Consider the following 14,183-nt stretch of genomic DNA (forward strand, 5'->3'; position numbering starts at 1 on the left):
TACACCAGAGTGGCTGGCTTCAAACTTACTCATTGTTCTAATATTCAATAACCAGAACTCACATTTTGTTCCAAAAGAACCTCCACAGCATATCCTTTTTCAGACTGCAGGTACTTCTGATGGAAAAGCTTGCCATCAAACACATTCCAGGGCATAAATTCGCTTGTTGTCCAAGGGAAGCCACATGCACTGTTGACTAGTACCAATGTGGTGAGGCCTCGGACGAGAAGGGACCCCAGTTGCACAGCTCTGGAGTTAATGTAATCCAGCTGTGGAGACAGACACACACAGGGAGCTCAAGACAGATGGCTCAAACCAGAAGTTAGGTGTGTACATCAAAAAGCTGACTGGAGGGTCTCAGTCCTGTGGGAGCCCAGCTGGGAGACTGGCTCCCACATTTTACAACAGGATACTCTTGAGGAGTGAGTGATAAGAGATATCAGATAGAAGGATAAAGGGGAGAGAAACAGAAACACAGGATAGCCTCGGGAGAGCCTGGATCCTTATCCACTGGCCACTTCTGTCTCTTCTAAAGGGCTATATATTTATTTATTTATTTTGGTTTTTCAAGACAGGGTTTCTCAGTGTAGTTTTGGTGCCTTTCCTGGATCTCTCTCTGTAGCCCAGGCTGGCCTTGAACTCACAGAGATCCGCCTGGCTCTGCCTCCCGAGTGCTGGGATTAAAGGCATGTGCCACCACTGCCCAGCTAAAGGGCTATTTATAGTTATGCCAAGGGGTGGAACAAAAGACCTCCCCCTAGCTCAGCCAATTGTAGACCCTTCCAATCACCTGGTAAACATGCATGTGGTCAAGCAATCCTTTAATGCAGCCCTGTTGTGTAAAGTAAGTTCAGATCTCACTAGGAAACCATTGTGGGCCACCACAACTCCCCTTCTTGATATAATAAAGGGCCCTCCAGGCCCCTCAGATAGACTGTGACTGTCTTAGGTCATTCTTGAATAATCTTAAACTATCAAGAAGAAGTTGCCCATCTTTGGCTACCAGCCTCTGGCAGGAGGAAGTACAGAGTTTCACTCAGCTCTGGCCCAGGTCCTTACTAAGAGCTTGCAAACATCCACAGTGATCTTCACAGCCGACACACCTCCCAGTAAAGGAGTAGAGGATAATAAAGGTGGAATATCCTTTTTGGAATGGGTCTAAGATGACTACAGCAGTCTTAGCTCCATCAAGCCTTTTCTAAATCAAAACTCTCTTCTAACAGATGTTCAATAAAATTTTAAAGAGACTGTTTTGATTCCCAGGAGAAAACAGTCATTTCAAAACACTTCAAAGTATCCACTCAAGTAAACAAAAACTCATGCTAATTATAAAGACACTTTTAGCTGTTTAAATAGCTCACATATACATGTGTTCCTACCACAGCAATAGAATTTCTGTATAAATTAACTCAATTGTGGGAGGCCTACCCCTTTCTAAACAGAAACAGAGGAGGATGGAAACTTCTAGGAAGACAGAAAAGCTCCCCTAATTATGACACCTTCTTTAGGTTTTCCAGGGGCCACTGAGACCATAAAATTATATTTGGGCTATTATAAAAACATGTTCAAATATATCTGGTATAAACATTACTATACATATTTACAACTAGCATAAATAAAACTGTAATACATATTTATACTTTTTATCACTATATAATTTACATTTTTACAAACTTATACATATTTGCACTTTTTTTTTTTTTTTTTTTTTTTTGTTTTTCAAGACAGGGTTTCTCTGTGTAGCTTTGCGCCTTTCCTGGATCTCGCTCTGTAGACCAGGCTGGCCTCGAACTCACAGAGATCCGCCTGGCTCTGCCTCCCGAGTGCTGGGATTAAAGGCGTGCGCCACCACCGCCCGGCCACATATTTGCACTTTTTACAAACTTATATTCAAAAGTAAACTCCATAGAACTTATTTTACAAGCTTTAGCACGTATCTAGAAGAGATTTCTTAAAAGAACTATTTATTAAACTTACATTCAAGAGGAAACTATTAGCAAACATCTAGAAAGAATCTCTTAACAGAACTAACACTAGAAAGAATCTCTTAACAGAACTAACTTTCACTAGAAAGAATCTCTTAACAGAACTAACTTATATTCAAAAGCAAACTCTATTAGCAAACATCTACAAGAGATTTCTTAACTGAACTATTACATTTTCTTCTAACAAGACAGGAAGTATGTAAATCATTTCTAAAGTTCAGAGTTTATAGTCAACTTGATATCATTCTGAAACTTTTCTTGAGAGTCTGAAGTTAGAGCCTAATTCATCAGTGGCTCTAAGCTTGAGGGTAAAACTCCCTTTTCTTACTTTTTTAAAGCTGCATCTTAGAATTGCCTCTTTTAACAAGGCTTTGTCTTGGATAGATTTTTATCAGCCCAATGTTTCTGATAAGGTTATTTGTTCAGATACTGCTACCGTCCAAAAGAGTTGTCTTATTTATCATGAAACACATCTTTCATTAGTTCACTCTGAGGAAGAACATTTTCATGATTTAGTATTTTCACTTCATTCACTGGCTTCTCAACCCCGATGCCATTTGACCAGTAGCTGTGGTCCTCTCTGACCATGGGTCACTCGGCCCAGACTGGAGTTGTAACTCAGCCTTCAGGACGTGGCACACTTCCCTGTCCTCACGAGCACCAGTGCATTCACTAAGCAAGCGTTCTAATGTAGCATTGTTTTCTTGTGGGGAACTTTCAAGCGAAGTGACTCTATTTTGTAAGACAGCTAGATTTTCTGGAGTGTGGTCCCCATCTACAAAACAGTCACTGCTTTCTAAATACACGCTTCCTTGTTCCCCATTATATTTGCAAAGGAATCACTCACTGCTAGCTGTTGTTCAAAAGGCAAAAAAACACTTCTCTGATAATCCTCGTTTGTCAAGGGTTTCAAAATGACTTGAGGAGTGTCATTTTCATTGCTTTCTGACAGGCATCACCTGTTTCTTGTTCTTCAAGAACAAAGAATCCCCACCTGACAGGCAGGCTGTTTACCCGTTTCTCATTTCCAGGAGGCAAGCTAACAAAGCTTGTGGAAAAAATGGCATTTGGGGTTTTTTTTTTTGGGGGGGGCTATACTGGCAGTATTTCCCTTGGGCATTCTGCAGCTACGTTACAGGAACATTTGAAAGTTTTTGTCCCAGTCTATCTGCCTTTTCTCCAGGCATGCTTGCCTATGCTGCCTCGCTTTTACGCACTACATTTCCCAAGCTGCCTTTCTCTATAGCGTCATGCTGTTACAATCTAGTTATGGACTACATTTCCCAAGCTTCCTTTTGGGTCCGCTGCATTCCTATTTCCATTTATGCGGTTTGTGTTCATACTGAAAATCAAGATCAAGCGAGGTTTTTTTTTTTTTTTTTTTTTTTTTTGCCACAGGTGGTTTCTGTTCTCCCTCAGCTGGCATTGGCAGGTGGATTTCTTTTACCTAATACTGTCCCAGAAGCGGGCCCAGGTGCGCACTTACAGATCAACACTTGTCTCCTACCTTTCTGGGTCAGTAAAAGAAAATGAAAGTACTTGAAATAAAGCTTCCTCGTTAAGATTCCCCCTCCCCCTCATAGATCCTCTGCTTGTCCATGCTTGTCCCCTCCCCCAAGATGCAGAGTCTCTGATGCCTTAGCAGAGGTTCAGTTTCTCTGCTAACTGCTTTCTGTTCTGGGGGTAGGGGCTTGAGTTCCCGATCTAGGAACTTAGACCCTGCCTCCCTCATTGCAGGGAGGATTTCAAAGCCTTCACTGCTTTGCTCACACCAGCAGCCCCTCCCCGGGTCCTGCACCACCTCTGTTGGGGCTCCACTCTGGAGGGAAGCTGTCCCTACTCGGCTTTCTGCCTGTACTTATTTGGGCGTAGGCTCTGGCCACAGGGGATTCTGGCTTTTGTTTCTCTAATACTGGCTTGATGGGGAGACAGGACTATCAGAGAAGATTTGCCATGTTTTCAAGGTTTGTTTTTTTTTTTCCCTAGGTGATTTTCCCATTCTGATAGATGTTATTTCCAGGTGAATCTAATTTTGCACTTACATGAAGAAAAGAGATCTGAGAAGGAAAGACCTGAAAAGCCTTCAGTTTTTTAGAGAAAGATCACTAAGTTTTCCCCAAGATTTCTGTTCCCTAAACTTTGGCTTCATGGCCAAGAGGAAACTAATTCTGACGGTTTGATGTTTTCATATAGTGGCAGAGCCAGGGGAGTGAAGAGTTTTATTTCACCTGCATCTGCCTCGGAAAATTCTTTCCCTGCTGCTCAGGGCTTAGATCTAAGCTATTCACAGGCCAAAAGCTTCCACAGGAATCTTTTTCTGCCAGTTTTTTTCATAGTATTTTTTCATGACTGCGATTTTTCCCCAGGAGTTTGTGTTCAGACTCCCAAGAACACAGCTCCTCTGTCTTGCTGCTTTTCTTATCCTAAGTTTTTTCTTACACTATATTCCTATATTCTACTTTACCCTAAGTTTCTTCTTACCCAATATTCCTATATTCTACCTTACATTTTTTCCTTAAATTTTACAGATAGAAATTAAGAGAGAGAAAAAAGAAAGAAACCTAGATGGAGAAGAGATACTTGCTGCAACCTCACTTTTAACTTCAGCATTCAGCCGCCTACCTCCACTCCCAAGAATAAAATGCTGTCGCCTTTATTTTTAATTCATTATTGAGCATGCCCCCTTACACCTGTGACGCCCCTGATACTCCTTTCACCAAGTCCCAGTCTCTGTTCGGGCACCATTTGTGGGAGCCCAACTGGGAGACTGGCTCCCACATTTTACAATAGGGTACTCTTAAGGAATGAGGAATAAGAGATATCAGATAGAAGGATAGAGGGGAGAGAAACAGATAGAAACACAGGATAGCCTCAGGAGGGCCTGGATCCTTATCCACTGGCCCCTTCTGACTCTTCTAAAGGGCCTTTTACAGGAATGCCAAGGGGTGGAGCAGAAGACCTCCCCCTAGCTCAGCAAAATATAGACCCTTCCAATCACCTGGTAACCATGCACGTGGTCAAGCAATCTTCTAATGCAGCCCTGCTGGGTAAAGCAAGCTCAGATCTCACTAGGAAACCTTTGTGGGCCTCCACACAGTCCCACGGTGTTAAGTCTTCAGAACAGGTGCTTGCCAAATCCTGATCAGGGCACTGGGCCTCCTGAGCAAGACTGAAAAAGACCTAACAAACAAGCAATGCCAGAGAAGCATTATGGGAGCCCAGTCCAGGTACACACCCTTGTCCATCATCCACCCACTACGGCAGCAGACACTCACGTGAGCTCTCTCCTTACACAGATCTGGAACGTAACCATCCTGCTTGTAGTAGTTTGAATGAGAATGGCTCCCATGGGCTCATGTTCGAATCCTTGGTCCTCAGTTGGTGAAACTGTTCGGAAAGGATTAGGAAGTGTGGCCTTGTTGGAAGAGAAGTGGCCGTAGAGGAGGTGTGTCACTGGGGGTGGGCTTTGAAATTTCAATAGCCCACACCATTCCCAGTTCTCTCTCTCTCTCTCTCTCTCTCTCTCTCTCTCTCTCTCTCTCTCTCTCTCTCTCTGTGCATGTCTGCCTTGGGCTGGTGGATTCTATGTTAGCTCTCAGCTACTGCTCTTTTGCCATGCCGGCCTGCTGATATGCTCCCCACCATGATGGTCAAGGACTCTACTCTGAAACTGTGAGCAAGCCCCCAATTAAATGCTTTCTTTCTCTAGGTTGCTTTGGTCATGATGTCTCATCATAGCAACAGGTAAGTAACTAAGACACTGTTCCAGGAAAATTTGGGCTAATACAAGATGTGGCCACTAGGTAGAACTTAGAAGATAATTTATTTTGGGGTTTGTTCCCCTGAGAAATTTTCTTTAAAGAGGAAGGGGAAGGGAGAGACACTCCCTGTGTTTCTAAAAGCCATACTTAGTCTCATTTCAATTGAATACCATTTAAAAATAGAATGGAACATGAAGTAATCTCAAAAGGACGGTGCCTGAGTTTTTACAAATTAAGAATATCTTGCCTCAGCTCTGGAGAGATGGCTTAGTGGTTAAGAGCTTGGGTGCTCTTCCAGAGGACCTGGGTTTGATTCCCAGCAACCACATGGCAACTGTCTGTAACTCCAGCTCCAGAGGATCCAATGCCCTCTTCTGGCCTCTGCAGGTAGAGTACAGAGGTACACATGGTGTACAGACATACATGCAGGCAAAACACTTGTACACATAAAAAATAAAATCTCTTGCTAACATGAACTACTTCTTTTCTTTGTTAAATCAACCTTTATGTTCAGCCTCCTTCTGTTCTTGGAGAAGCCATTCTTTATGTTACAAAGAGTTCCACAATCCCACAAGAATCCACACGTATTCGCTATGGATCTGGAATGCTGGATCTGCCGCAGGCACCAACACTCCAAATATCCAAGAAACCCCATGGAAATGGGAGCACAGGTGAGCCAGTCACCTTCTGGGAATCTGCTTTGCTCACACTTGTGGTGATATGGTGTTCCCCAATACATTGTGTACCCTAATAAACTTATCTGGGGTCAGAGAACAGAACAGCCACTAGATATAGAGGCCAGAAAATGGTAGCGCACACACCTTTAATCCTAGCATTCCAGAGGCAGAGATCCGCCTGGATCTCTGTGAGTTCAAGGCCACACTGGAAACAGCCAAGCATGGTGACTCACGCCTTTAATCCTAGGAAGTGATGGCAGGAGGTAGAAAGGTATTTAAGGCGTGAGGATGAGGAACTAGAGCCTGGTTAAGCTTTTACGCTTTTGAGCAACAGTTCAGCTGAGATCCATTTGGATGAGGACACAGAGGCTTCCAGTCTGAGGAAACAGGATCAGCTGAGGAACTGGCAAGGTGAGGAAGCTGTGGCTTGTTCTGCTTCTCTGATCTTCCAGCATTCACCCCAATACCCAGCTCCAGGTTTGATTTTATTAATAAGAACCTTTAAAATTCATGCTACACACACTGACCAATGTTACACACTATCACATATCTAACATAGTTAATAAAACTGAGAAAGGTAAGAGAGAGTGACAGATGTTTTAACCCTTTCACAGACAAGGTCTCATTTAAATGAATTTGACAGTTATTTTAAGAACTGAAGCACAAGGACAGCAGCACATGGCTATATTCCAGAACTGAGGAGGCTGAGGCCGACTGTCACCAGTTCAAGACTACCCTGGTCTACACAGTAAGACCCAGCAGGGGATACAGTGTGTGAACCTGTCTCATGAAATACGTTGTTTATCATAAACTTGGATCACTGCAGATTTAACCTTTACTCTGAAGGGGTTTAGCTGCACAAACCGTTTTTAGAGGTGTAATGTGAAAGTACCCATTCTTTACAAAGAGATACTAGGAATTCCTCGTAAGGCCTGTGGGTGCTCTTCACTAATGTAAAACTTTTAAGTCTGGTCTGCAGAGTCTACCATGAGCAGAACTCAATTTAATACAATATTTCTAAAGTCCATTAACACAACCCTATTTTTTTTTCCATTTACAGTATGAGTAAAGAGAACTGACTCCTGAAAGTTATCCTCTGACCTCCAGATACATGAGCTTTTCTTTCACTTGTTTTATCAAGATTATAATTTTTTTTTGAGGGGAGGGCTCTCCATATAGCTCCGGCTGGGATTTGATATGTAGATCCTGTCTGCCTCCTCCCTCCCAGCAGCTGGGATAAAAGGCATGCTCCAGCACACCCAGCAGGACTGCAAGTTTGGATCTACAGATCATACGTATGTTTAATTTGTACCTAGGCAATTCAATTTAGTAAAAAAAAAAATTATGAATGTCATGTTTTCTCAATTCAGTTTCTGTGTGCTCACTGCTAACATTGGAAATGTGGTTGAATTCTGTATGTGGGTCTTTCACCCTGACAGTTAACTCTTCTAGGAGTTTGCTGTTTTGTCTTGGCTTTGCAATCCCTTGAGACTTTCCTTTAGAAGACTTCTGGATAAGATGGCAAAACAGAAGCCGCATTGGACGGAGTCGCTGGTTACAGTTTGGGATTAAAGGGAATATGAATATTTTATCACTCCATCTGCTACTTTTCCAAATCCTGAAATAGATTGATCAACACTTCAACAAGTTTCTTCTGCCACAGGACCCATGAATGGATTCACTGCTGCCACTCAAACAGCCCTCCACGCTCCAAAGCAGCACTTCACCCAAGGAAACCGGACTAAAGGACTCCTGCCAGGAAATCTACAATACAGCCATAGGAATGTCACATAAAGGGTCCCCAGTGACTGCTCCCAGGTACACCATCAACACCACAAATGAGGAAAGACAGAACTGCAGAGGGAGCGAAGCACGAGCGCTCACTAGTGCTTTGGGTACCGCACAGCCCCCAGCAGCTCCCAACCCTGTGGGAGGGCAGCAGCCTCAGCTAGACTGAGTTTACCTCAGCTCTCCACAGCCACCAAAATAGTCAAGAAAACTCCACGCACAAGGGGAGCTGTAAGCCCGGGAAGGGTGGGGGGATGAGATCATTTAACAGCAACAGGGAACACAACCTCCACCAGGACCGGGGCAGCAGGGCAGCCCAGGAGAAGAAATCCACATTCAGGCTCCTGCTCACATTTTCTTACGTCTTCCCAGCTCTCCTTCCCCACTAGAGCTATTTCTCATCTATATAGCACAGGAGGGCACTGTAGCAGGCCAACACTGCCCCCTACTGTTCATTATACTCTCACACTCTTCCTTTCTCTTTTCCGACACCTATTCCACTTGGTGCTGCATCTCCCCAAGTCCACGGCTGACTTGGTTTACAATCACTAAGTATATCTTTACTTCTTTTTAGTCTACTGTTAATCCAAATCCCACCTTTCCACCCCATCTTCCCTTTGCTTAATGATTACCACGCCTAACTATGCCCTTCTCCTCTGCTTCCCATCTAACAACCTAAAGCTTATTGCTAGTTTCACCATGACTGTTCACCTCCTTTCTTCTCTGCATTCATACTAGCATTACTAGTATTCATAGTACTATTGGGGTCCATTTACTTTCTAAATCAATCCCTACTAGTAAGTGTCTGTTTTGTGGTTACCTGCAACCACAATCCTGGCGTTGTTTAACTACTGGAGTTGCAGCTGGTACTCAACCCACAGGGGTAGAGTCTAGGTGGAGTCCAGTGCCTGAAACAACAGTCTAACAGATGACAACACCATAACTGTATTAGAACCTAGTCTCTTCCAACACTGCAAATATATCCATGTAAAGAAGAGAGGCAAGCTGAATTAAAAGAACACAACCAACAAATCTTAACCTATACTCTAATCCCAGATGAGCAAATCCCAATGCAAAAACACAAGTAACAGGAAAAACCAAGACAACTCATATTATTTAGATGAAATTCTGGATGTAAGATCAAAAAGAATGATTATAAATATGGAAAACATTATAAGGAGGACTCCAATATTTTCTACAAGAACACAAACAGGCTGCTGAATGAAATAAGAAGCTAATCCACAACATAAAAAGAGAATAAAGAGATAAATACTGAAGAATCCTAAACCAAAACAATGATAGGAATGAAAAACACAACAGGTCAAATAAAAAGTCCTGCAGACAGTCTCACCAATAGAATGGACCACGTGGAAGCAGAATATCAGGGATGAACTCTGCTGCTTGTGTGAACCCAGGGTCCCTTTTCCTATTGCCTCTCCCTCTCTCTCCCCTCCCTTCCTCCTTCCTTCATTTTGTTTTGTTTTTGTTTCAAGACAGGGTTTCTCTATGTATCCCTAGCTGTCCCAGAACTCTCTCTGTAGACCAGGCCCTGCTGCCTCTTCCAACCTTTCCATTTAGCCCATCTCCACTGCTTTGAGACACTCACAGACCTATGGAACCATTTTCTACCAGGGACCCCCAGTGGTCACACTAGTCTAGGACCTGGTAGGTGACCTTTATTGTCCTTCCAGTCCTCCACTCCAGTCTCTCCAGAGTCACTCTTAGTCCTGCTGAAGCCTGCCAGCAGAAGCCTCTCTTCTCTGCCCACCGTCCTTCCCTGGAGACTCAACTTCTTGGTGTGGACCCAGGGTCTCCCTAGTTCTTTCCCACTCCCCTGTTCAGCCTTTCCTTCTAGCCCATCTCCATTCCTCTTTGACACCCCCTGACCCCTAGAAACACTCTCTACCAGGGACCCTACAGTCACCACATTTGGCTAGGATCCAAGTGGCAATAACAACTAAAGAATGGAGCACCCAGGCAACAAAGACTAGACAGGATGTCTATAGCAAGAAACACTTCGAACATTCTAACTCTAAATGCCTAGGTCTAAACAAAATACAGACATGAACAGTGAACAGTATGCCTCCCACGGAAGGCAGCAACCCTACAGCAACAAGCATTGAGAAAAGCAGTTCAGCTGAAGCACAAGACAAGGACTTCAAAATAGCAATTATGAATCTGTTCAAGGGCCTTAAAGAGGATCTAAATAAATGCTGTAATTGAAGACTATGACAACAGAAACAGCTGAACAAAATGAAAACATTTCAAGACACGAAAGTAGAATTTAATAAAGAAAAATCAAACTAAATTACAACTGGAAATGAAAAATTGTCACACAAAAACCTCAGAGGTAAGCCTCACCAAAAGACACAGAAAGAATTTCGGGTCTTAAAAACAAGGTAGAGGAAATGAATAGCTCAGTCAAATAAAAATGTTAAATCTAAAAAAAAAAAAAAAAAAAAAAAAAAAAAAAAAAAAAAAAAAACAGACACAAACATCCAGGAAATCTGAGACACTATAAATAGATCAAACCTATGAATGAGAGGTAGAAGGAGGAGGAGAAGAAACCCAGGTCAAAGGCACAGAAAATATTTTTAACAAAAATCACAGGAGAAAATTTCGCTAATCTAAAGAAAAAGGTGCCTATCAAGGTACAAGAAGCATACAGAACACCAAATATATAGGACTAGAAAAGAAAAATTCCCCATGACATAATAATCAAAAGACTAAATGTACAGAACAAAGGAAGGATATTAAAAGCTGCAAGGGAAAATGACCAAGTCATACATAAAGGCAGACCCATTAGAATAACACCTGACTTTTCAATGGAGGCTCTGGAAGCCAGAAGAGAGACCACAGATGCCAGTCCAGAAGGCGTTAGGAGGAAAACTTCAGTCTCAAGAGGTTAACTACATGAAACAGGACATAAGGAATAAAGAATCCCAGAACAGTAAATCAAAAGAGGGGCAAAACCACCTACACCACAACAAAATAACAGAAATCAATAAACATTGCTCACTGGTAACTCTCAATATTAACTGTCTCAATTCTCCAATAAAAAGACACAGACTAACAGACTGGGTTAGGAAATGGGATCCATCCTTCTGCTATACCTATGAACAATTCACCATCAAGGAAAGACATCACCTTCGGGTAAAAGTTTGAAAAAGATATTCTAAGTGAATGGACCTAAAAAGCAAGCTGATATAGCCATTTTTAATATCTGACAAAATAAGACTTCAAACCAAAACTAATCAGAAGAGATAAGGAAGGACATCATGTATGTATTAAAGGAAAACTCCACCAAGAGGATATTATAATTCTATACATTTATGCACCAAACACAAGAGTACCAAAGTTCGTAAAAACAAATACTATTATGGCTAATATAACATATTGACCCTCACACAATGACAGTGGGTGACTTCAATACCCCACCAACAACAGCAGATCATTGAGACAAAAACTAAATAAAGACATGCTGGAGTTAAACAATGTCATGAATCAGCCGGGTGGTGGTAGCACATGTCTTTAATCCCAGCACTCAGGAGGCAGAGGCAGGCGGATCTCTGTGAGTTCAAGGTCAGCCTGGGCTACAGAGTGAGTTCCAAGACAGGCACCAAAACTACACAGAGAAACCCTGTCTCAAAAAACAAACAAACAAACAAAGTCATGAATCAAATGGACAGAACATTTCACCTGAACATTAAATATACTTTCTCTTCAGCAGCTCATGGAACTTTCTCCACAACTGACTACACACTGGGACACAAAGCAAGTCTCAATAGGTACAGGAAAACTGAAATAGCACCTTGTATCTTATCTGACCACAAATGATAAAAAAGTTGAACAACAGAAACAGCAGAATGTATACAAACTTATGCAAACTAAACAACTTATTACTAGATGAAAAATGAGTCAAGACAAGAGTCAAGAAGAAAAAAATTAAAACCTTTTTAGAATTGAATGAAAATAAAAACACAACATACCCAAACCCATGGGCTCAATGAAGTTCCAAGAGGCAAGTTCATAGGACTAAGTGTCTACATCAGAAAAACGAGAGCCATCTCATATCAGTTACTTACCACACCTGCAAGCTCTGTAACAACAGAAAGAATAAAACCCCAAAGAGCAGATGTGAGAAATAATCAGCAGCAGAACAGCAGGGCTGAAACCAATGAAACAGGAACCAATAACATCAAAGCACAGAGAACTTCTGAGCCTCTCTCAGCCCTCCCCACACTCAAGCCTGGCTGTGGGCACTTTTAGTTCTCACTAGCAAATAAATCAACCATTCTTTGGGCTCTTTCTGTTCTGTGTCCTTCCACCAGCAACTTTTCTATCTGGTACGACTCTATCAGCTGGGTAGAAGGATATGCCTTCTGCTCAACAAATGTCTGTCAGCCTTTTCTTCATCCTCCCTAGGCTGTGGGATTCTCTGCTTTGTGTTTTCTGGGTTTGGTGCTGGAGACAGAACCCAGGTCTTTGTACATAAGCAGGCGATACACCGTTTTCAGTGACACATACCACTGGCATCCTCTGTGTCATCAACTGCTCATAAGCATCCTTCACATTCTTAGTGTCCTCAGCCACTGACCACCATCTGTTCGCATTTCTTCTCTCTGAGGCTTAGAATCCATAATCAACAGGAAAACAAGCTCTCTTATTTTTTTTTTCTGATAGATTCTGGAAAGGACTCACAAATAAGTAAGTATAGCAAAATATAAAGATCATAAATGATAAATTCACATAAAAGAGAAGCACAGAGGCTTCCTAGGGGCAGTTGATAGGTCTCCTGGAGATCCACAGCTCTAAAAATGAAAACATTTTAAAATTTCCACCTGTTCTGTCTTTTTTTCCGTCATTTCATCCTGTGGTGGCTCCTCGTCCTTACAGTGACTCCTTTTAGAAGTTAGGGCTATCTATCACTGTGCAATGCATTCCTGTCCTTCCTTCTCTAGGCTTTTAGGTACCTCTAAGGTGGGTGTTCCAAGGCTGTGCTCAGAGGCCAAGACCCAGAGCTGGTCTACACTCTGGCTATAGGCTCATGCCTTCAAAAATACAGGCTCCTGCTCAGGTATTCCTGGGCTCTCCGAGAGACATGGCTCTGGTTTCACCTATGTGTAACTCCCTTTCTCTGGTGTGGACTTGCCTAGAGAAAGCTACCCCAGCACGAGGTTAGCAAAGATGGAATTTTTGCCAAAGTTAAGAGACAAGTTTTCCAACTAGAAGGTGGAGCCAGCAGAAAAGATGAAGTTAAAGAGAAGGAGGATAAAGGTAAAAACAGATGGGAGGAAGGAGCATCCAAACCCATCCAACTGCTCATTCTCTTGTCCATCACATCTACCCTCAGAGGCTCCAAACCTCTTACCCTCTCTGAATACATCACTTGAGATGCTCCTTAAACTTATCCAAAGTTCAGCTGGGAGGCAAGGACTCAAGGAACTCCAGCATGACTTTCACGTTCCCCGTGGACACTGATGGACTTGCTGTGAAGTGAGACATGGGCAGGAGAACCTGGACTCACAGATGGACTCGTGCAAGTGCCTGAGAGGACGTTAGCTATGTGGGTGCCACAGGCAACAGTGGTAGGATCTGTAAGTTGTCACTTAGCTGACAGAAAAGCAGGATTCAGTGACCTTGGGGTTAGTGTCATCCTAGACCCACAGTTCTTCCTGTCTTGACTCAAAACTGTTAACATTTTCTTCTTGTGGAGTTAGGTCCCTACAGCTCCAACATTATGTCTACATTTAAGGAGAAAATGACAACCCGGTTCTGGTTCTATATAATCATCAAGACCGTGAAATCTCCTCCAAATACCCTCACCTCCTACTGCTGGAATGGGTCACAGAATCTTACTCTTTCCCAAGTGAGAGGCAGCATAAAGAAGGTACTAGGAATGGCTGGAATCCTTTTACAATCTGTCTGTACACACACACACACACACACACACACACACACACACACACACA

At 42.7% G+C, this 14,183-nt stretch overlaps 1 protein-coding gene across 5 annotated transcripts in view; it reads right to left on the reverse strand.

The window, feature by feature from the left end:
- Nucleotides 1–14,183, reverse strand: part of Fam120b (family with sequence similarity 120B) — a 77,543-nt gene that overhangs the window by 11,839 nt on the left and 51,521 nt on the right. For 4 of the 5 annotated variants that reach the window (XM_052750710.1, XM_052750709.1, XM_052750712.1 and 1 more), the window contains one exon: nucleotides 63–269. The exons of the other annotated variant lie outside the window; for it this stretch is intronic. In XM_052750710.1, coding sequence (XP_052606670.1) covers nucleotides 63–269 — 207 coding nt within the window. The remainder of the gene's footprint in view (nucleotides 1–62; nucleotides 270–14,183) is intronic. 5 annotated transcript variants of the gene reach the window in all.

Source organism: Peromyscus californicus, unplaced genomic scaffold (genome assembly GCF_007827085.1).
Source record: "Peromyscus californicus insignis strain IS unplaced genomic scaffold, ASM782708v3 Scaffold_22__1_contigs__length_63687245, whole genome shotgun sequence".
Classification (NCBI taxonomy): Eukaryota; Metazoa; Chordata; class Mammalia; order Rodentia; family Cricetidae; genus Peromyscus; species Peromyscus californicus.